A 23,654-nucleotide genomic window follows, 5' to 3' on the forward strand; every position below is an offset into this window, starting at 1 on the left:
TTCAGAAAGCACAGTGCTTAAAAACCTAAAGCATTTAGTGATGGCTCCACAAAAAAAATTCTGACTGTTCTTCATTTACTTTTAAATAACTCCCTTCAACGGCACCTGGGGAAAAAATATTTGCGTTTTCAAAATCCTTCTCGTTTTAGGATTTCAGGGAATTTTTAAATACTAAAATGAGTCCTACAGCGTATTTCTGGGATTGGTTTGTGTAATGGAATTTACTCTTCAAGCGAAGAAGTGAATCACAGATGCCAGTCCTTTGGGTCCCAGCTGCCTGGCCCAGCCAAGGGGGTCTCACTGACAGGGGGGAGAAGGGATTTTAGAAAAGAAAGGGAAGTCAAATTTCCCATCTGTCCTCACAGTACACTTAACCAATCCTATATCTGATTAAAATAATTATTTACATAATTTTTGTGTTAATATTTAGATGTAAATAAATTGCACCGACTTACACATTCTAGATAAACTTGCAATTTTTCAAAATCACCCCATGAAGCCATCAGGAGGGAGAAGTACGTTTAACATTTGAGACTCCATTGGCACCGCACAGCGTGCTGTGCAGTCTGACCTCTGCTGAAACACAACAGCAAAGGTTTTGTCCCAACAAGCAGCTGGGATCCCTCCTCACCGACAGCTTTCTCCTCCTGCTGCAGACCGAGGGTGGAAGGACCACCCTGTGTAACTCATCCCAGCCCTTCAAAACTAGCTTCTCAGGGCAGTAATAGGTACAGAAAAGTTATTACATTAACAGATTTTTAAATAGACTCTGGTTTGTCCACTGCTTTAGAGGTACAAGATGCCTTGACTCACATTTTTGAGATTTCCTTTGAAGTTCAGAAACTTATTTTTGCTTGAGCACAGACTCCCAGAGCAAGGATTTAATCTTTGTCCCCTAAAGAGAAGGTTCAGAGTTTCCAGGGTGGCCTCACCTGAGGAATACTTTGCCTTTTCTCTTGACTGCTGCAGTGGCATTATTGTGCCTGGATGCACCGCATCCTTCTGAAAACCCTGGCTCTGATACCTTGAACAATAGGCTGACACCTTGGACTGCAGGTAACATTCCATCATCCCACCTATGGTCATGTTGATTGGCCTTTACCTGAGCAGCCTCCAGGCCTTTCGTATGTAAATAGATAAAAAGCTCAAGGAACTAGAGGCCTTGCATTTAAGAATTAGCTGAGACCAGCAAGACAGAAAGAAGATAACCATACCCAATACTGCTCATGCCTCGGGGCAACCAAAAGACCCTTCAGAGCTACCCTGACAACCACCAAAGACCCCCACCAAAAACCCTAAGAGGCTTAAAGCACATATGTAATGACAATGCAAATATTATAATTAGTTCCAGAAAATCTGATGTGTACGTATCTAGTAGAACAATCAAAGCCTTGCCTGCTGTCCCTTGAGGCATGCACACTAGGAGAACCGATCCCGTGCGTCCAGCGCTGTAATAAAGAGTGCCTGCCTTCTAAAATTAAAGACGAGTGTTAGAGGGTTCTTTCAGCAACCGAATTTTACAGTAGCAGTCAAGTCAAAGCTCTAAGAGACAAGATTTTACAACCTGCTGGTCCACGTCTGGTGCCCGAGGCAGCTCGCTGGTGGCCAGGTTACCAAGAAGTGCTTCACCCTTTGTATTACCAATAGGCACAAATAAGGACCTGAGGTCTTTTCTATCCCCAGTTGTTCTTTCCCTCTTGAGAACTTTGGCTATCCAGCATACTCCTGAAGTTTGCAGATGATTTCTGTTTGCATGCAGGTGTGCACAGACACCAGGTTATATTTATTCACAGGAATAAAATAATATCTCCCTGTTATTTTCATCCACGAACACTCCCACCAGTGTGACATGCTTGCAAAAATAGTAACCGTATTTGTTAAGGATTAAGTGGCAAATTATTGTCTAGTTCAAGAAGTGCTTCACATACAGGCCCCTACATACCAGTTTTGTAACGTAGCTTTTAGAGATTTGTGTTTGAGGTAATTGAGGTGTTGTCCTGCGGGGTGGGAGGGGGTAGGTATTCTTTTTTATTATTATGCTTTTGGTTTGGTAGTCCTGGCTGAAAACAGGCACCCAACCCAAGTGTGGTGTGAGTCATTTTTATTCTGTCAAGCTGCTGTGGCTGCAGGAGTGCACAAAGCTGGCAGCTGGTAAAACAGCACAGTTTATTCAGGACCTTCAAACATATAATCAGTGCTTGCTACGTGTGGAGTTCACCTCACTCCTGTAGGTGCTGCAGAGCTTTTTTTCTATGCCTGGTTTTATAAGCAGTGTTTTTCTATACTTATGCTAGAGCTAATACATTAGCATTAGAAAGGAGAAAGTGGGAACATTGCTGTAATTCATCTAGGCTTCATCGACACAAAAATATATCAGGCATTTCTTTCATGAAGCTTAATGGGAATATAGATGTGATTTCAAGTCTGTAGTATTTTTTTCTCTTTTCTCAAATAGTAAAATTTCACTTAGAAAAAACACGTTAATCATATTGTGGAGAAAAACAGTGCTTAAAATATATTATTAACCACTTCTATTACCAGTTTCAGTTGTGAACCAACAAGTGTATAGGCTGCTTTCATTCATAAATGGCTGCAATCACTGAGGTATTTACTGCCATTTTTAGATGACTGCAGAAATCAGTAGGCTCATCGCAACAGAGTCACTTCTGCTTCATCAGTTGAACTCGGTATTAAGTGACCTGGGAGGCAGAGCAGTGCTGGGAGCACTTCTTTGCGTTGGTGGCAGCAGAATCTCAGGAGCAAACAGGTCTCTGGTTAGACCCTGGAGAAACCGGGGCTTTAATGGTACTCTGAACACAGACAGGTACCCTCATATTCTGATTTCAGCTTGCAAAACAGAAGCAGTGAGAAAGTATCTTGCCCGAGGTCAAGAAGGGTAACTGTGGGACAACCTGTCCTCCTGAGCTACCCAAGTCAAGCACAAATCCTAAGGCAACAAGGCCATAGAGCATCTTTCTGTCACCTTTGAATTCAATGGAGATTGTAGCAGGTGAAGTAAGAGAAACCAGCCCTTCCTCAACAGACTTGCACATTTGTGTCCATGTGCTCCACCTGCCAGGCTTTCAAGGAACAAGGAGCACTTATTCTGAAAAAACATGCAGGACAGCCACACATAGGTTTCCTCTCAAATATTTTTTTTCTCTTGAGCAAAGTTTCTAAGCTTTTTCTCTCTGAAGCCTTATAGCAGCCCCCGTGCTTTCAGTGTAGGAATCTGACCCCTCACCAAGGCCTGCAGAAATGCCTGTATCTTTGCCAGTGAGCAACTGCCTGTCAAAAAACTTACATGAAGCCCTAAGCTTGCAACACCCTTAACAAGCTCTGCTTGATTAGGGGTGGATGTAATTACAGGTTCGGCCACTGACTGCACAGCATTAGACAGTGGTATCTATATTGCAGTGGTGGGCACCTGTTGCCAATACCTGCAGACCCTTTTCTTGCTGGTTTTTGTCCTGTTGCCCAAGGGCTGCCGGGGACCACACACCCTAAAGCACCCAGGTACGTAGCTATACGAAATCCAGAAGTGCAGTCAGTGTTTTGGGAGCAATTTGGTGCTGCTGTCCGCAGCTCCTGCCAGAGGAGGAGAGCAGAGATCCTGGAGGAAGCCGGGCAGAGGACAGACCAGCGTGGATCATCAGCCCTTCTCCACCAGGCGGCTGCCGGGCTCTTTATAAGCTGCTGGGGGTGGAAGGGCAGCCACGGCTGCCAGCGCCCAGGAGACCTCCCAAGCTCTCCTAGTATTTCCTTATAGTGAGTGCTCAGCTGACCAAGAAAAGCACTGGAATATTTTCTTTTCTCTCCTCTCCTCTTCCCCTGTTTCTATTCACTTGAAACAACTGAAAACAGTCTTTCAAAATAAATTTTAGAATCACAGAATCATTAAGGTTGGAAGGGACCTTCAAGATCATCAAGTTCCACCCCCCTGCCACGAGCAGGGAACCCTGCCACTAGACCAGGTTGCACAAAACCTCGTCCCTCCTGGCCTTAAAAACCTCCGGGGATGGGGCATCATCAGCATCCCTGGACAACACATTCTAGTTCCTCACCACCCTTATAGTGAAGAAGTTCTTCCTAATATCTAACCTAAATCTGCCCTCTCTCAGTTTAAAACCATTGTCCCTTGTCTTATCACTGTATTCTCTTACGAAATTTTAGAAGTTTCCCTTGCTCATTATGATCCACTGAATGTGTACATGTAAACAATTATTGTTGACTGTTAAGTATTAATCCGTAAACCCCATTCATCCAACATTTTAAGAAATCTAACATGCTTGTCGAGAAGAGAGTGGCAGGGTGAAAAAACAGTGTAAAATGAACAATAGAAAAAAGGTTACATTTAAAAATTGTGTATTTCATGATGAGTGAATCCGCTGCAGGTTTATTAAGGGAAAGCATTTGTTCTGCTCATCCTCTTTCAGGCAAACCTCTCTGTGAATAAAATGCTGCTGTAGTCGAATTAATTTCACTGGGTTGGCTAATTGTATAAAGCAAACTACTGCGTGCACAGGAAACCAAGTACACCCACGGGTGTCACGATGGAGCCGTGCCGGGAGCTGTGCCGGCCGGCAGTGTGGGTCAGAGGGGCTGCATCCTGGCTAAGGGTGGAAACCATCCATGTTTTTCTTTGTTCTGATGCAACAGAGAGCTTTGTTGCATTCGGGAAGTTTGCAAAAGAAGCGATTGCTCTGCTGTGTTTTTTTCCTTTTCTGACCCCCAGACAAGGGAAGAGCCCCACAGTGGGGGTCAGCCATGCCAGCAAACACCTCCAGATGCACCCCCAGACCTGTTTCTGGGTGGCATGGGTGTGAAGGAGAAGCAAACCAGGGACCGTGGACCCCACAGAGCTGTTGCACATGGTGGCTGCCCCAGCAGGAAGGGTGGCCTCCCACAGCACCCCGTGGCTTCAGTGGCAGCAGCCCTGGAGTGGGGCCAGGTTGGCATCTCACCAGCATCGGGGCAGGGGCAGGCTGCTTTGAGGGGGCTGCGTGACATTCCCAGGGTGGGGTACCTTCCCATCTACCAGCAGGGCTCAGGGACAGCCCTGGGAGGACAGCATCAACTGGTTCTTGTCAAATCGTAAGCAAAGGGGATCTCTGGAGACCTGCCTAATCCCAAACTCCAGGTGAAAGATGGCCAGCTCAGACAGCAGAACAGGCCTGGGAGATCAGGAGGTGAATTAACAACTGTCAATTTTACTTCCAAAGAATATCCTCATGTTCAAGCAAGCAGTAAATGCAATCTTGGCAGTAAGAGAGCCACACAGATATAAATATATACATCCCATCTGGAGGACTGGCTGCTTGCTCTGAAGTGGCATCTGCAGAAAGAGTGATTTTCTGCTGCTATAACAGAGTGGGTGAGGGGCCCAGAGGAAGCAGCAGTGCCAGTCCTGGCCCCAGAGGTGTTGCTGGTTGGATGATATCATTGACCAAAGGGATATTTTGCAACACATTCCCAGCAGTGCCAGGACAGAGACTAACCAAGAGCCCTGGAGGCTCCCTGGGGGAGCTGACAAGTGGATGCAAAAGAATCTCTGAATGTCTGTTCCTACCACGTGTGGTGAGCCAGGCTTCAGGGCAAGGGGCAGAGTGAGCCTGCATGGGCTGGTGACCCAAGCCACCTCCTTTTGGGACAGCTTTTTCAGTCTTTGTGGCCGCTACAGACAAAATTAAATTTGTCAGAGATGCCAGACTGGACATCTGACCCTCACAGAGCACCCGGAAGTACCAAAAAATCCCTTTCCTCCTGCCTGTGCTCATCAGCACCCTGGATGGAGGCAGCTGTGGGAAATTTGTAATTAGATTAGAACAAAAATAATTATTTTGGCTGATTGCATCAATCCAACAAAGTAATATATGTGCAAACTGACAAATTACATCAGAATTTCATGGCCTGGGTTTTACTCCCCCTTTGGCCCATCCATCTGCAGCCTCCAGATCTGCAAACAAATGTGATTTTCTAACTGGGGCACCAAAACCAGCCCCAGGAAAAAGCAGACCCCTTTCTGCTAGGCATTTTCACACTAAGGCAGGTGAGCTGCTGACCTTGTGGCATCTGGCTGACTTTCACAAACTGCAGCAACTTCACCTGACTCCGGGTGGCCTCCCCTGTGTGTGACATTTCCTCCTGTCCTTTGAAGATCAAAGGAAAGCAAAGATAACTTCCAGCTTTATCATGGAAACTAAAACCACTACCTCGGGGATTATCTTGGACCTCCCTCCCTGTTAGCACTCAGCATTTCTCAGGCTCTTCCCAGAGGCAGCAGGACATCCTTCTCCCATCACACCCAAGCTGGTAGGCTTCACCGGTGCAGCTTTTCAAAGGTCTGTCCAGATAATGGGCATCTTTATCTTTTCCAGCTCTTCAAGGAAGTATCTTGCTGTTTATTCTACATTATCTCCTTTTGCCCTGTCCTGCTGTGCCTGCTACCTCCCTTGATATCTTCATCTCCTTCCCAGAGGGGTGCTGAAAAGAAGGAAATGTTAAGGGAAACTGAGATGGAAACACTGTCTGAAGCCTCTTGGCAGCCTCCCCTGCTGTCTGCAGACATTCCCTACTTGTCCCAGCAACCTTTCCCCAGGATCCCACAAGCCAGAGCATTGAGCAGGGCAGTAGCCAGTTATCCAGAAGCCTTGTACTTCCCCCTTCCTCCCCACGCACCCAGCCAAGATCTACCCCCATCAGACATCACATTCAAGTTCAGAAAAGCTCCTCACAGCTGGGCTTGGTCATCAGAACTGCCAGGAGCCATTTTAGCACTTAGCAACACAGGGAAGAATGTGCCCTCCCCTTCTCCCCACCGGTGACCCCTGATCAATTCTCTTGAGCTGCCCTGTGTGTGTCATGCTGACTGCCAGAAAACCAGCTGCTCTTCACAGCTGGATTTAGTAAACTGAACCATGTCAATGCTTTAGCTCTCAGTAGCACACATTTCTTGCCACCCACCCAGGGCTCCCATTGCCTGCTTCCTGGCAGAGAGGCTGCTCTACCCCACGGTGGTTGTCTGAAAGGGCTGCATAATTTGTTTCGTTTTTAACTAAGTAAAACATTATATTCTTGGGGGAGGAGGGAGGTGGATAAGAAAAAATGTCCCAGGAAACTCTGTTGTAATGGGGAACATATGGCCTCACAAGCACAGTACAATAAGTACATCGTGGTAACAAGATTTTGTGCTTAGGATAACCTCTGTCCCTGGGTCTGACGTGCCTTGCAAACATATGACAAAAGCTTTATGCCTCCCTCAGAATGAGACTGATATCGTTATCCCTGATGCAAGGCAGGATGCAGAGACATACAGATAAGCCTGTGAGAAACATTTAAAGAGAATTTCAGGTCTTCTTGCATGAGCGAAGCCACATCAGCAAAACTCTGCTTTGTACCAACAGAGCAGAAACATCCTTTGCAGGAGAAACAAGCCGTGCTGCAGAAAACACAGTTTTGCTGCTACAGTCTTTTCTCTATGTACTCAAGGGACCGGTCTGGTCAGTGTGGTCAGTCCAGGTCTCACTCACTTCCTTGATGCTTTTCAATCATGTGCCTGTGCCAACAGGAGCCTGCAGAGCAGCTGCATCGCTTGCCCTGGAAAGCCGAGAGCAGAGCCCGCAATCGATCCCAGACTGCCTGACCCCTGGGCTCTCGTTAGCCACAGTAATTACTTGGGGCAACGTGGGCATTGCTATGGAGACTGTGGGTTGAAAGCATCTCTAGAAGAACATGCACAAATTCTGCTCCATCCCTGTTACAAATCTGCTTCATCTTGGCCAGCCTCCTGGGGCCCAGCCGGATGGCAGTTAATGGCTGCGCTGGAATTCGTGTCAATCCATTTTCCACTTAACTTGACTTAACATGATTGGAGGCATTAAAGCAGAGAGGATATACCCGTGGTTCCAGTTGGAGTCCTGTAGGCCTCATATTCCATTTCACTGCAGCAACAAGTTTAGTTCCAACTAGAACAAATGGTTCCTTAAATAAAGATTTAACGTAAAGATTCACCCAGGGCCTGATCCAAAGCCCATTGTGTTCAGGAGTTGTCCTCCCCACTGAAGGCAACAGGCTTTGGATCAGAGCCTGCAGGCAGCAGTGCATGGACAATTTAATAACGAGAGATGACTCACTATCAAACGCTCTCTGCTTTACAAAGGAGTCTCAGAAATGGAGAATCTGTATGACAGAAATAAACCACTATTCACACACACACAAAGAAAAAACTACATTATCTCTTCACTCTGGAGGCTTAAGCCCTGTCTGATGAACACTTACTCATGGGAGTAACTTTACTAACATGAGGAGCTCAGTAAACCAAGTCTGGAAAAATTATAAGGCCAAAGAGGTTTCAGGCCTTTATCAGTTTACCTGTCATTTCTGAGCATCTAACAGTCCCAGCGGATCAGACACCTTTATGTGCTGCCTCTCCTGAAATCCTGGTTGTTTCCACAGCAAGCCTGGGCTGGGTCAGGGACCCCTGTGCCCTGTAGCCATAGGATTTACACTACAGGTGTTTCTCATTTCTGCTTCTGTACAATATGTCCAATGGGTCCCATGGATCCTGTGCATGCTTGTCTCCTAGAGGTGCTTTCTACCCATGGTCTCCCTAGCACAGGCCCTATTCTGGTGTAGAGAAACAATTCCCTGACAAATATGAGAGCCCTAGGGCAATGTTGTCCCTTTGAGTCTTATTCTTCTTTCTCCCTTTCTCCCTACCATGCTTATTCCTGGCCTTGAGTTACCAGCTTTCTGGGTTTGTGTGGTGTTTCTGCAGCCCCTAGCACAAGTCCTGCTAGGATTCGCAGGAGCTACAAATAACAGCAAGTGACTTCCATGAGGTAGGCTAATACTTGAAAGGGATATCCAGGGGCCAGAAATCTTCCTTAGTAACTAGAGAAAGCTGAAAGAAGTGCTGAGCATTTCAGCTATAACCACAGAAGCCATTTCTCTCAGTGAACTTTACATTCCTTGCAAGTGTTCATAGGTGGGATGCAGAACTGCTGCTAATAGAAAAATGAACCCATTTGGTAAGCCTTACTTGGATGTCAGAGTACCTCAAATTTTGAAGCTGAAGAGATTGATATGACCCCATAGTTTACAATGCAATGCTAAAATGAAGTAGGACTTTACAACTGAGGCCCTGGTGTCAGAACTTCATTTGGTTTTCTCTGATGACTCAACCTATTTCACAAGCTATTTTCATATTCCTAATTTGGAGAACTTGCTCATGTCTTGGTAAAAGCCTAGGATGTGATAAAGCCAAGGAACCATAACGTGTGGTACCGGTAGCACCTCCCACGCCAAAAAAAAAAAAAAATCCTATTTCCATATTTATGTGGCTCTGCAAATTGGTTCTTGCCTTTTTCTCCCCAGAGAGTGAGCTGGCAGTGTGTCTCCCCTTCAATTAGCATGAAGCCATGAAAAATGGAGATGAAGGGTCAAATTCACTGTGCCTGGAGCCTCACTTTTTTTTGCCTCATTACAGGCACATTTGGACCTCTGACTTCCCAGCAAGGCAAGTGCTGTTTTTAGCTTACAAATAACAACGCCTGCAGAATACCTTGTTCAGTCATGCTTTGTCTCCTGGAAAAAGAAACTTGCCACCAAAAGGCAAGCAGCTAAGAAGAGCTACCTACCGTGTGTTGCTCAGAGACTGGGGATGGGCACCTCAGTATAAACTCCATGTGGAGCAGGTGAATTTTACCTGAGTTATACTGGTCAGGATGTAATATCTGCCTTTTGGAAAGTCCTTTAATCAGAGAAGCAGGAGAAGCCCTTGTAACCAGCATAGGCTGCAAATCACACCAGCAAATATATGGACTAAAAGAACAGATAGAGACACTTAAGGACAATGCCCACCCATCCACCCCCACCCCAGATCTCTTCACAATATGATTTGCAACCCCATATAAAGACATTCATTTTTTTTGTAGCAGGTTTTTTGTTTGTTTGAGGAGTTTGTTTGTCCTTGAAGCAGAAAGAAAAGGCAGCCTGTACAAAGTAGAGACAGAGGCTGAGCAACAGCACTCGTGGTTTCAACATGACTGCTCTTTGCAAGTTTAAAAGCAGGGGACCAAAAGCTCCATGGCACAAACCCTCGTCAAGGGGTTCAGGACATAAGGGTACACTATCAGGAGGGAAAATGGAGAGACATGATCCTGTCCCAGGACAGCCCTGAACCAGCACTGCCATGGGCAGCAAAACCTGAAAAGTCCTCTTTCCTGTGATATTGCCTCTCATCTTCTTTGAATTCAGGTATCATAAGGGGTAAGCTCTAATCAAAGCTTTGCCTAAGGGTACAGCGTTCCCAGCATCTTTCCCTCCCTTGCCTTTTCTGAAAGCATCCTGCTACAGCCTTCCCCTTGCTGTTACAACTAGGGAAGTCTTTACTTCCTATCAAAACTTTGTTTTGGAGATCCCTATTCCTCTGCCAGGCTCATCTGGCAGATGGACACAGACACATTGAACAAACCAGTTCCACCCCCATCCTCCAGCTCTGACATCCTCCATGCACCTCCCTGATCTGAACATCCATCCCTAGGAGCCAACTGCCCAAAACCAAGGATGTCTGAGCTATAAAACCCCCCTAAATCCTGAATCCTACCCAATCTGGTGAATTTGCTCAGCACACAAGCCAGAAAACACTGTTGGAGCTGTTCCTTTCCCTAAGGATGGAGATAGCTACTGTATGTTGGTGTCTGGAAGCAGAAAACCAGGGTTTCTGCCCCACCTATATGGGTTCAAACTCACAAATCCCATCTCCCAAGTAGGTGCCATCCTAGTTTGTCACTCTTACCTTTCTTTGCACATCGGTGCTTGGGTCCTCAGCGCCTCCCTGCCGGTGGGGAGGGAAGAGAGCACATACTCTCACCCCAGAGCCCGGGGGTCAGATGGCTGTAACGTCCCCTCAGAAAGGTGACATGTGCCGAGGTGGCCAAGGGAGAGGCTGAGCTGGAGGCAGAGGCTGGCACTGAAACAGCAAAGCAGGCTCCAGCATGAACATGGGAGCACCTCCCTCTAGGAGGCAGCATTTACATCCCTCTCTGTTCCGGATGCTGGGGCTTCCTCCTGCAGGGAGTAGACGTGGGTTGGGACCAGCCAAGCAGAGAACCGTGCCCTAGGCAGGAGGAAAACCCTAGGCTCCCGTGCCCAGGCATAACCAAAGCCCCTCTTCAGGCTCCCGCAGGGCTCTGCCCCTCCGTCCTTGCTGAATCCCAGCCCCCAGTGTCTCCCTCTGCTAACACTGCCCGCCCAACATTCTATGCTACAGCCCGGAATCAGAGCCCTTCTCCAAAACCAGAGCAGCTGCCTTCCCTCTCTGCTAAATACCCGGCTCCTCCACCTGGGGTGTGATCTTTTCCAGCTGCTGTGGTCAAAGCTGCCAAGATTAACCCCTTCAGCCTGTTAACCCGTTCAGTCTGCTGCCTCATGCTCCACAAGTTCTCTTTGCAAGCATCACCGGCTCTGCAGAGGGTTTCAGCTTCCTCATCCTTGAGAAATGAAGCTGGTCATTCCTCCAGGCGGGGTTTCATGCTGGTTTAATGAGAGCTGTTGGCTGCTCTCAGCAACCAGATCTTTCAGAAAATCAGTTGATCTGCTCTTACTAGATCACCTGCCTCACCTCCTCAGCCGCGGTTTCCCATGTTCAGGTTTCCCAGAGTGGGTGGCATGTGCCTACTTCAGATTTTCATCTGCAGCAAGATGGCAAATCTTATATATAACATGCATGAATCAAAACAGCAGTGCCTGCCCAGCCGCTGGGAAGTGACACCATCGTGAGTCATGTCATTCTGTTTGACTATCCTCCCCCTCACCTCCTCTCCACAGAGATGCACCTTGGAGGCTTTCAGCACAAAGCGCAAGGGTGCTTCTCCTCTCCTCCCTCCTTGAATCACTTTTGGGCCATGGTGACCTCTCCTGCCACAAGGCTCTGCCAAAGCACTGTTGCAGCTCACTCCAAGTACAACAAACAGCTTTCTTTTCCTGGCATTTTTTTTTTCTTTATTATTTTTTACACTCCATAAAAACCCTTGCAGGTTATCTTTCACATTCACGAGATCTGGAAATTATTGCCATTTCCCATACATATTACATATAAAAAAAAAATAATAATGAAAAGGTCAACAGACAAAGAGAGCTGCTCGTTCTGAACTCATTGCAAACACAGAAACAAATGTGAACAGTTTTCACGGAGGAAGGCTGGCTAGAAGGTGTCCACACATGCTAAGCAAGCCACATAACACTGAACAAGACCACTTGACCGCACACGATACACATCGGGAACACTTGGGAGGGACAGAGGAAGAGATGGCTTGGCGCCGAGCTTGTCAGGGTTTTTTTTTTTGGTGTAAAATCCAGCAGTTACAGTGTCATCTGATGGGAAGTAACTCAGATGAGGCTTGTGGAGACATTCAAGTATTCTAGGGCTGCTCTTAAATAACAGATGGGAGGATAACAGCTCAGCAGGGTAGCCTGATAGCTTCGGTTAAGTCCCCTGCTTTAGTTAAAAGCACATCCAGTACAAAGGCAAATGCAGAGGTACAGGAAATACCACACCTGAATGGATCCCGGTCTGGCTTGGTATCCAGTTACACTGTGGTCAATAGCTGACACTTCAGAGGCTGGAGAAGGAGAGGGGGTTTTCACCCAGTTGTGCAATAGTGTCCTGGGAAATGAGGTCCCCTCCCACTGCCCCAGCCTTTTGCTCCCTGAAACACTACACAAGAGAGGGGAGAAGGGAAGCTGGAGAAAAAGCATAACAAGTATTCACTCCCACCACCTCTGCCGTGGTAAAGGTGGTGCTTTTTGTTTTGCTTTCTTCCCCATCACTGCTGCTTATTGCTTCAAACTTTAAATAAAAATAATGGCCTTTTCAAAAACAATGAAGGAAAGAAGATGGGAACTGAGAGTGTACTAAATGGACTTCTCATTGCTCCCTGGGAGTCTGGAAATACAGTAGTGGGTGCACACATTGTGGATAAAAACCTAAAAAAAAGCACTTCTTTCTTTCTCTAAAAAAAGGACAATAAAAGTTCAGAAAACCTGCCACACTTAGAGCACTTGCATCTTACAGTCACAGCATACAGGAAAGTATGACCCATGACAATAGCTCTGTCTCAGACTAAGTTGATGAGGTTTCTCTATTGCACGTTCATGAAATGTTCTTGTTGGAGTCACAGTCCAGATCAGAGGACCACACCAGCTCCGGTCTTCTCCGGGCTGTTCAGCAGGACGAAGATGCCGTGATGGGGCTGAGTTTCAGCTGGTGGACAGGAGAGTGGATGGGCACAGAACTCAACACTGAGGTAGGAAAGGCAAAACATGAGCCTTCAAAGTTTTTGCCTAATGTCAGTTCTTCTGCAAAGAAAGACGCAGCTTCTCTTTTGCACGAGGTGACGGGTGGACTGGGAGTGGAAGACAAGATCTCCGACTCATATTGCAGCAACTGGCCCATGAAACCAAAATTTGGTGAGATCAGGCTCCGGCGCTGCTTGATGTAATCAAAGGCTTCCTCCAAGCGGAGCTTCTTGGTCTTCATGAGGTACGCCATGCAGATGGTGGGAGAGCGTGAGATCCCTGCTTCGCAGTGCACCAGGATCTTGCCCCCCGTTCGTCTGACATAATCTAGGGGAAAAAAAGTCATTGCAGACATCAGTTGTCATTGGGATGGAGAGGAGACTGCAACACACAACCAGTGCTGGATGAGGAGCATGGTACAGAGCCAGTTCACCAGCAAGAAGAGGCTTGCTTTTCTGTGGGGTACTAAGAGTAACATGGAGATTAGAAAAGAGGGCTGACAAAACCCAGCCTGAGGTGGAGCTGAGCTGCAGATGACACTTTGTTTCAGGATCTGAGGATCCTGATTTGGTTCTTTCTGGATTTTTTTTTTAGGAGAGTCCTCCCCTTTCTCCTTCCCACTTGCCTATTTCTCCGTTGGAACAACTCTTTGCAGAGCATTGTGACATCAGGTATCTGGGCAATGCTTGTGTTTGCTGTACCTGCATTTCTTTGCTGTACCTGCATTTCTCTACCTGTGATTCAAAGGGCCAACCCAAGCCCAGCCTGGCCAGCCCTCCCACCATTGTATCTTTCAAAGGCAAGAACTGCAGGGCTCCCTTCCACTCTCCAGCTTTCTTTGAAGTCCAAACCTAACTCCCCACTAGGCAGATTAGCAGCAAACAGCGGTACCAGGAGCTGAGCCCGGGTGGGTACCCTTGGGTGGAGAGGCTGAGCTCACTCCCTGGGGCCTGGCCACAAAGCACACAAGGACTGGTAGGCAGTTGCTAATTACAGCCTGGTTAAAGGATGCTTGGACTTAAGTCAGGATATAAAAGGCTTATGCAAAGCACCCATTTTACACAACAGGAGCCACTGTGGTTACTCACACAACACAATGATTGTTATTAGATTAAAGAGAATGTACTTAAAATAAGCTCTTTCCACACAAAAATGCAGTTCAAAAATAGGTGTTCTCTGCTGTTTTGCCTTGAGCAGTACATTCAAGCTCCAATTTTTGGAGAACCACTCTGAGAGTAGTGCTGAATGTATGGCACTGAAACAACACAGAACTGAGCAAGTTATCATTTGCCTGTCTTCTATTGTCTGCCAGGGGACTGGTGTCACCACAACCAGTTATATTTAGCCACTGCACAAAATAAGGAAGATACGGATTTGAGTCATCTCCAGCATCTACACCACATGCCATTTTATAAAAAAGTGAAAACTAAAGTCATTCTCAAAACCTGGGAAGTTTCCAAGTGACTCAACAACTATCAGAAGGAGTTGGGGATGGGACAGAAGAGTGCTGTGAGCATTTTCCTGAAAGGCATGGGAAGTCCCTTACCAGGAAGGGGAAGAGCTCAGAGGACACCCTCAGATTCATTTTTTGTAATTCCATCTGCACTCTTGAAGGACTCAAACTCATCTAAGCAATGAGTCCAGCAAGCCTGCAAGTGAGATTTTATTCTCTTTCTCCATCAGATGTTCCTGGAGAGCAACAGCACCGATTTCAACACCATCTCCACCCAGGCTGAGGCTGCTCCACCCCACCAAACCATGCTCTGCCTCTCAGGAAGTCTCTCTCTCCATTGTTCTACCTGGCTTGGCCAGCGTGCCACTCACCTACCCCACCTAGTGCAGGAAGATTTGGGAGGAGGTGGCCCAAAGTTTTCTGAAGTCCTCCTGATTTTTTTGCACTGAGGTATTTGATTAAAGGGTGACATACCAACATGATCAAAACGAGAAATGGAAACAGCACTGGGCTGAGGGGAGATGCTGTATTCCCAAGACCTGGCTTTGGGATATCCCAGTACAGCTAGGCAATAACATGGTCCTGCTGTGTCTGGCTTTTATAGGCTCTGGAATGCAAGTCCAAGGAACAAGCATGGGCTTCTCCTTTACAAAAATCAAGAGGCTTTGGTGGTGTTCAGCCATGCTGCTTTCCTTCCTGTCATGCTGAAGTTACACCTACACTTGCTTTATAAAGAAAATAAAGCTAACCAGCTCACTTGCCTCATCTGCCTGACAGCAGCCAAGAGAAGGCATTTTCCTTCCTCAGCCTCCCAGCCTGGAGAGCCAGAGAGAAGGACAGAGGCTTTGCTCTGAATGTCCCTCTTCATTCCTTCCTCAACAAAATCCCTCTGCCAGGACAGATGCTGGGGAAGGGAAGCTTAAACTTTTGCTGTGTCATCTGGGAACACACAGGAAAAAAAAATGTATCCTTCCTACCAATATGCATTTTACAATAGATGAATTTAAAATATAGGAAGATCTGAAAGTTTGTTAATTTGTACCTACCGATGAAGTCAATGGCTTCCTGAAAGTGTGAGCTGATGTCAGCTGTGTGACTGTCCTCCACTGGGATCCACTTGTAGCAATACTGGTCTTTGAAGGACTCTGAGCTTTTCCTGGAGACATTGAGCAGGGCTGTGATGTGCAGGTTGGCAAGAAACTCGCACTTGGAAGCATGATAGGCACTACCAAGGTAGAGAAAAGGCAGGATTTCAACAGGACCGCCCTGGAAGAGAAGAAGCAGGAACATGTAATTCTTTTTTCAAGGGTATTTGAGTCTTGATACCAGAGACAGAAAGGAAAAGGAGCCCGCATGGGTGTCTGGTCCCTGCCTCACCAGTGCTTTTGGACCCCAGTGCTGCCAGACAGTGAATCACTGCAATGGCAAAGCCCACACAGGAAAAAGGTTTTCATTTTCTTGTCGACATCTGAGAGGTACAAAGTCAGACCAGCCCACTTGCATGCAGGGTGCCTCCGGCTTTCTTTAAAGTGCTGCCCCTTGGGATGCACCCAAAGAGTTTTCATCTGTGAAGGCCATTCCCTCCCAGAAATTACCAAAACATGGGAGAGGTGGCAAGCAGTGTCTGAGCAGGGAGGAAGAGGAGGATGAAGGAAATGGCTGCTTTAGCTCGGCCCTTCTGCTCACACCTCCAAAGGTGAAGCAAAGAAAAAAAATGTAATCACAGCAAGGCTCCCCATCCACAACGGGGAGGGGCAGCCCCATCCCCCCGTGCCTCTCTGAGGCGTCACCCACCCCCAGATGTCATCTCAGTTCCTCCTTCCTCAGCACAAAGGCTGGGTGACAAGACTGTGAAAGAAAAAAGCCACCGCCTGACACAGAGGTTTCTGAGATCACAGGTAACTTTCCATGATGCACAAGAGCTGCTGCCAGCCCCTGGCTGTAAGAAAGTGGTTTTCCACACCTCCCCCCACCCCGAGCTGCCCACCCAGTGGGTCCCACGCACTGAGGAGAGCTGGGAGGTTGCAGAGGCAACAGGATAGAGCTCAGGGCAGAAGGTGGCCCCAGGGGAGCAGAGGGGCATCTCCTGGGGGCTTCCCCCGTGCCAGGAAACACGCGCCCCAGCGGAAGCAGCCCGGCCGCAGGGTGACATCTCGGAGCACGCGTATTCCCCAGGCAGGGTGGGTGCATGATGACTTCCCCTGTGGAAACCCCGCTATCCTGCCCAAGGGCAGCTCTCAAGAGCCACTGCCTGTTCTCAGAAGCAGTCCCGCAGCCCCGGCCGCCCTTGCCTGCCTCAGGTCCCTCATGGGGTCTCAGAGGAGGTGCAGGCAAAGTGTCCTTCTTCATCTGCCAGAAAAATGGCACCCCTGGCAGCCTCTCCGCTGCCTGCTTGATGTCTCCTAGGGAAGTGCGAGCTGCTCATGGCTGATGCTGCCTGGCTGTGTAATAGACAGGTTGCAAACAGCGTTTTGGGGCTAGACAGGGTATTTTTCCTCCTTCTGCCACCTGATTTTGAAGCCAAGTGGAGGCGATGCTGACCAGCAGCACACACAGGGCACCTGATTCAACACACAAGCTGCCAGCCTGGACTGCGACAGCTCCTTGACCGCCCACTCCAGCACAAGGGCCCTCAGCACCCAGCCAAGCTGCAATAGAGCCGGGTGGCAGGAGGGAGAAGACCCCAGAGGAAGGTGACCCGCCACAGCCTTGACACACACCTGGTCGTAAGCGGGTTTGTGGTTGGCACTCTGCTTCTCACAGTGGCTGGCGACGTTTCTCTCCGCCTCAGTCCTCTCTGGGGAAATGAGTTTTCCATCCACGCAGCACTCAGGATATTGCGAGTTAAAGGTTTCATATCCCCCTAGGGGGAGGAAAAAAAAAAAAAAAAAAAAAAAAAAAAAAAAAAAAAAAAAAAAAAAAGACATGAACGTTTGTGCTTTCGTTTAATTAAAGCTCCGGCGCTTGCGAGGCAGCGGGGGGAGCAGCGCGCAGAGGCAGAGAGGGGCCCTGGGGGGTTAATGAGGGATAGCCCTCCCTGGGGAAGCAGGTTTGTTTAAAATGCTTTCGGCACCGGAAAACAACCCTCTGATACTGCTGACAATTATTAACTCGCCAAAAGCCTGTGGATCCAGGGTAAAACTGTTAGTGAATGTAATTCTGGTGAGTCTAGCAACCATTAACTCCAGTAGAGGAGGGACTAAACTCCCTCCCATGGGAGTTTTATTTGAGCAGTTTCTTTGAGTACTATTTCCAGCATCTGAGACTGAGATTTCTGTACTCAAGAGTCAGCCTCTCTAAGCCATGACTATATATGCTGTGACAACATGAGAAATATTTTTTTTTTCCATTTTTGAAGGGACATAAGCACAAGAAGGGTATGCTTGCAACTGTGTTGTTAATCACAATGCATGAGACAGCGAGGTAACAAAGGCAGTCCCACTGAAACCAATCTGTTAAATAACAGCTATAAAACTTAATGAAATCCTGTGACAGCATTTGACAACAGAATAGCCCCACATGAGCTATTCTACATGGTTAAGTACTGCATTCGTATCATTCAGTGTGCTGCTAATGAAAAGGAATTAATCCTATTATTACATTGTTACTCAAAGTTTGTCCTCAGCTAAACGTTGCCTGTTTCCAGGCTGGGACTGTGCTGTACACAGCACAGAGCCTCCAAAGTGCATGAGAACAAGTCAGGTAGCAGAAGCAGCCTGGAAAAGTCAGTGCTGTGCCACGTGTCTGCCACCTGTGCTTTTTCAGAACAAAAATGAATGGCGAAAGCTCTCCAACAGCTAGATTGAGTAATCCTTTGGAGTGTGGCCTTCAAGTAAAGCAGGTTGGGAAAGCAAACCCTCTGGTGCAAATCATTCATCTGCGACTGTTTCACCCTGATAAGCAGCGTGGGTGCTGGTGCCCCAGCGCAAGGAATGGTTTTGAAACAAAGGGCTGAAGATCTGAGCAGCTACAGGGCTCCTGCCACTCTCGCTGCCAGGGCTGCCCGGTACAGCTACCTCTGACATTTCAGCCCCCTGATGCTGGTGTCTCAGTTGTTTGCAATGTTTGCGCAGATGTGTGCTCAAATTCATGAGGTCGCCCACTCAGTCCTGCTGTGGGATCCTCATGTTGCAAGTGGCTGGCACCATCCAAAGCCCACTGAACGTGATGAAAGTTTGTTTTCCATGACGGAGGGCACAGGGTGACTTTGCAGTCAGCTGGTGCTCACTGCGAAGTGCCACCTTTCCTCCTACTCCCCAGCCACATTCAGCCAGCTCACCCCAGAGCCCACAGCACAAGGCAGTGGGTCAAGCAGCCAAGTGACCATGGAGACCATAAGGGGGGGGTTTGAAAAAATTGTATCCACAACAACTGGGCTGATAAAATGATATCCCTAACAACTTGCAGTGTGAAAAGTCAACAAACACAAGCAGCTCTCCAGACTCCTCTGCTCTCCTGATCTCCAGCTGCCCTTCGTGGGGCGGACTTTTAAACCTTCTTGTTTTGCATAGCTGACCTTACCTCCTCTTCACCCTGCCACCCAACCACATATCCCATAACCTCCTATCACATAGGAAAAACATGTCCAGTTTGTATAAATAGTCATTATCCCCATTTACTCCCCGTGTTGCTGTTTTTTTCTCTTTAAAGAACAGAGAAACCAGCCCAAGCCAAATCAGCGTGTGTGTTCAAACAGGCATGTGTGTCTCCTGTCTCTGGGGCAGCTAATGCATGCAGCTGGTGAATGGTTAATTACAAGCCTTGGGGATCAGGATATTTGCAGACCATTCTTACAATGAGTCATCTTCTCATCCGTCCTCCAGCAATCTCCTCTCTTCCCCCTCCCCACTCAACCTAGCTTCCCTGAGGTCATTTCTGCAAATACTAGATTGCTCATCACAGAGAGCTGGGCTGTGCTTCGGTTTTAATCAATAAATAATAGAATTCTTGTCAGCACCCAAGGGAGGATCCGTTATTTTATCTTTCTGCAAGCTCTTCTTCCCCCGCTACACAAACACGCTTGCCCTGTTGGGCTGAGCTCAGCCAGAATGAAACTGCACCTACACAGATGAAAGATGTGACACACTTGACCCCTAAAAGCCAGAAAGCGAGGGAAGGAACAGGGCCAGCGTTGTGCAATTGCACTGCACTAGCTGCCCTGCCTGGGGCCAGATCCCAAGGATGCTTGATGAGGTGGTGGGGGTGACCTCGTATCTTAGCTCATCACCCTTAAGAAGCCAACACTTCCTCCCAGCTCCCCCACACCTAGGGAAAACAGGAATGTAAGAGGAGGGGAACATCCAGGAGGTTTTTTTTTCTGGTGGTTTTACAGCCCGTTATTTGCAAGGTCGGTGCTACAGACCTCCAAGGAACCCTTTCTTCTGAGTAGTGCCCAGTGCTTCAGGACGATTTATATCTCCACTGTCCCAGAAATCCTCCCCTGGATCACAACAGCTTCCTGGGGGGTCTGTGGCCTGGTGAATCAGCCCACTGAGTCACTGGCTCCTCAGTTCACACCGGATCTGAAAAGGAGCTGTGGACTTCACAGGCCTGATTCTGGAACCCAGAGCACTTCCAGCAAAGCTAAGGGGAAAAGCAGCATGAAAAAGGGGAAACTTTTTCATTGACTAAGGGGGAATCTTTCTAGCCTGAAATCAACAGGCTCTCAAGACAGACACTTTGCAAAACCCACGAGGTACAAAGCAGAACCTACATCAAACTCTCAGTCCAGATAAACTGCCCAGAGCCACAGCCACCACTTCAAAGCGTAGGGCTGGTACATGAGGAGGGAAGGACGATCGTGTGGCTAAAAGAGCAGGCTGAGAGTCAGCAGAGCTTAAATCAGCCCCTGGTTTGCCAGACTTCCCAGTGCGACCCTGGAGATGTTTCTTCATTTCTAGTTTGATGGCGTCCCTATGGATTTGCCTGACCCAGCACAGTGCAAGTATCCCTGCCCTGCAGCAGCAGAGTTGGTGCTTTTGGGGCACCTGTCAGACTCCAGAGCAGGCTGGCAGTGGCTGGACATGGCCAGGGTGATGGCAAACCACCCTGGGAGATTCCTCCCTCCTTGATATCGGGTGATATCCAGGCTGGAAGTGCCTCTCTCCCGGTGGTGATGCCCTCTGAGCACTGTTCGTTATAGGATGCACAAACTGCACACATCAGGACAAAAACTAGTGTGATAAAAGGCTTAATAAAAGTGAATTAACCCCTTTGGCCAAGGGCAGACTTCATTCAAGAAACATCGCCTGGTTTTCTCCTCCATCTGTGATCTCTCCATAGCCTCAGGATATGGCAAGGGGGGTTGTTTAGGAACCTAAACCCTCCTCCAGCGTGGCCCCCCTCCGGGGAGCCCCGCAGCCCCGGCAGCCGGGTGTGCGATGCCCCCGGCGGGCACTGCCCCGCTCCGAGGGGAGGGAAGGGGGAGGGAGAGGGGCTGAGGAAACAGAGAGGGCAAAAGGACAAAGACGCTGCCGGGAGCAGCGGAAGCAGGGAAGGGAGGGCAGAGAAAGGGCGAGCTGCTTTTATTTATTATTTTTTATCGTTTTATTGTCCCCCGGTTACACTGAAGGGAAATAAAGAACAGCAATCAAAGGGCTATAATACACGTGAGAGGAGAAGGTATTTATGTCCCCCGACAAGCCCCGTAGTTTCGGGTATGGGTTTCCCCTGCCAGCCTCGATATGCCCGAAAGAGAGAAAAACTCTCCACCCTTGGTGGAGGAGCAGGCACCGATCCTCGGCTTTCGGGCGCCCAAAACTGGGCACCCTGTGTAACCCGGAGGAGAGCGAGAAGCGGCGGCCTGGTTTCCCCTCTTACCCGCGGGGCTGCTTTTATTTTCCACGCAACCCCGATCTCCCTCGCTTCCCTTGCCCTTTGATAATCTGCTATTTTTGCCCTTCTTCCCTTATATTCTTCGCTTTTCATCAGCCTCTTAAACGCGCGGCGGGGGTGAGCGGAAAGGCATTTGGGCTCATCCCGCAGAGCCCATCCGGGATTTATTTCCAGTGGGTGGAAAAGAAACGAAATCCCGGCGTTACCTCCCTGCCCTCCACCAATAATCAGGTTAACTGCGGCTCGGAGGAGAGAGGACGGGAGCACCTGGGGCCGTGGGGGGGGAACTTAGAGAGTCGACCCGCGCCGCTGCCCCCCAGCCCCTGCCCCCCCTTTCCCGGCCGCCCCTCTCACCTTTCAGAAAGCAGACCCTGGCCCCGGCCTCCGGCAGGCTGGAGAGCAGGGCGTTGAGGACGATCTGAGCCGTGCTGTCCTTCTTCAGCTTCTGCCAGTGCCCCGTGCCCTGGTCCAGCACCACCACGGCGGCCAGGCGAGCGGCCCCCGCCGCCCCCTCGCCCCCCACCAGCAGCCGGGCGCGGGCGGAGGCGTCGGGCACCACGAAGTGGAGGGGCACGGCCCCGCCGCGGGCCCTGCGCATCACCACCGAGTTCAGGTTGACGTTGAGCGAGCCGCGGAGGCAGGAGGCCGAGTAGGAGAGGTAGGGGCGGCAGTCCAGCACCAGGCAGCGGGAGGGCTCCTTCCGCAGGAGCTTCCGCAGCTGCCGGCAGTCGAGGGACGTGACTTTCATATCGGCGCTGGGTCGCGCCCCGCCGCAGCCGGGGCAGGAGCGGCAGGAAGGTGCTCGCCGGGGCGTCCCGGGGCTAGCGCGGGAGCCGTGGGGGCTCGGGCGGCGGCGACGGGACAGGAGGAAGGGATGGAGGCACCGCGGCTCCGCGCCGAGCCCGGGCAGGGAATCCCGGCAGCCGCCACCGGGCATTTATATGAATGGGAGGCCGGGCCCTGACGACACTGCCCATATTAGGGGAGTGACGCGCCCGCCTCCCAAACATGGGCATCCCCCGCCCCGCGCCGCCCGGCGCGCCGCCCCCGGCGGGGGATCCCCTCCCTTCATCCCTCCGTCCCTCCATCCCCCTCCCATCTCTCTCCCCCTCCATCTCTATCCCTCCCCATCTTTTCCCCCAACCCAACTCTTCCCTCCCCCATCTCCCCCCCCCACCCTCCCTTCCCCCCATCTCCCACCCCACCCTCCCTTCCCCCCATCTCCCCCCTCCGTATCCCTCCATCCCTTCATCCCCCCCTCCCTCCATCCCTCCCCCCCCGGGCAGCGGGCGGGGGCCGCGGCCGCGCAGGCAGCGTTAGTCAGGCTCGGAGGCAGAGGAAGGTGAAAAACGCCGCAAAAATCCTCCAGTCATCGGCCTAAGGCTCATGCCGGCATCATCGCTGCCCGGTCAGCGCGGAGAACAGGGAAGCGTGCCGGGGAGGAGGAGGAAGGGCAGCGCTGGGGCAGGTTTCTCACACCAGGTTGCAAAGTGGGTTTCAGTTCCCTTTTTTCCCCCCTCAATGTTTATGTCCTCACCGCCGGCAGAGCCCGAGCACAGGCAGACCTGTCTGCATCTGCCTGCAAGCGCTGCTGCTGCTCAGGGTCTGGGAGGTGCCTGCAGCTAGATCTGCTCGGAAAGAGCTGGGTTCTCTGCCTGGGCCACAGTTTGCATCAAGGCAACTCTGGTAACGACAGACTGCCTGGGGAACACCCCCGAGGATGTGGTTACCCGGGCCTAGATTTACAGCCTGGTAAGCAAAGGAAGAAACAAGGAGTAAAAAAGCCTGGGACAAAGCAAAATGTGTCATTTCTTCCGAATTAAAGAATGCTATGGAGATGGGGTCAGGAAGGCCATCTGCAACAGAAAAATTGCTGGCATGGCTGTTGGAGGGGGTTGTCTGTCCCTTGCCTTGTGGTAAACTTTTAGGCTGCAAGACTGTGCCTCAAGGACCTGCAAGACTTACACACCTGAGGCTGCTCCTGTGGCCAGAAGTTATGACACTAAGACACACAGGAACTGGGAAATTTAGCACTTGTCCTTTTCTTTTAGATAAGTTTTGCAAAATG

At 49.5% G+C, this 23,654-nt stretch overlaps 1 protein-coding gene across 1 annotated transcript; it reads right to left on the reverse strand.

Moving 5' to 3' along the window:
• Positions 1–11,990: 11,990 nt before the first annotated feature.
• On the reverse strand, positions 11,991–22,418 carry DUSP5 (dual specificity phosphatase 5). Its single transcript, XM_051619787.1, has 4 exons — positions 21,941–22,418; positions 17,473–17,615; positions 15,799–16,018; positions 11,991–13,626 (listed from the first exon to the last, which is right to left on the reverse strand). The coding sequence occupies exons 1-4, from the start codon at positions 22,332–22,334 to the stop codon at positions 13,226–13,228; spliced, it is 1,158 nt and encodes a 385-aa protein (XP_051475747.1). The 5' UTR covers positions 22,335–22,418; the 3' UTR covers positions 11,991–13,225.
• Positions 22,419–23,654: the final 1,236 nt, after the last annotated feature.

Source organism: Apus apus, chromosome 4 (genome assembly GCF_020740795.1).
Source record: "Apus apus isolate bApuApu2 chromosome 4, bApuApu2.pri.cur, whole genome shotgun sequence".
Taxonomy (NCBI): Eukaryota; Metazoa; Chordata; class Aves; order Apodiformes; family Apodidae; genus Apus; species Apus apus.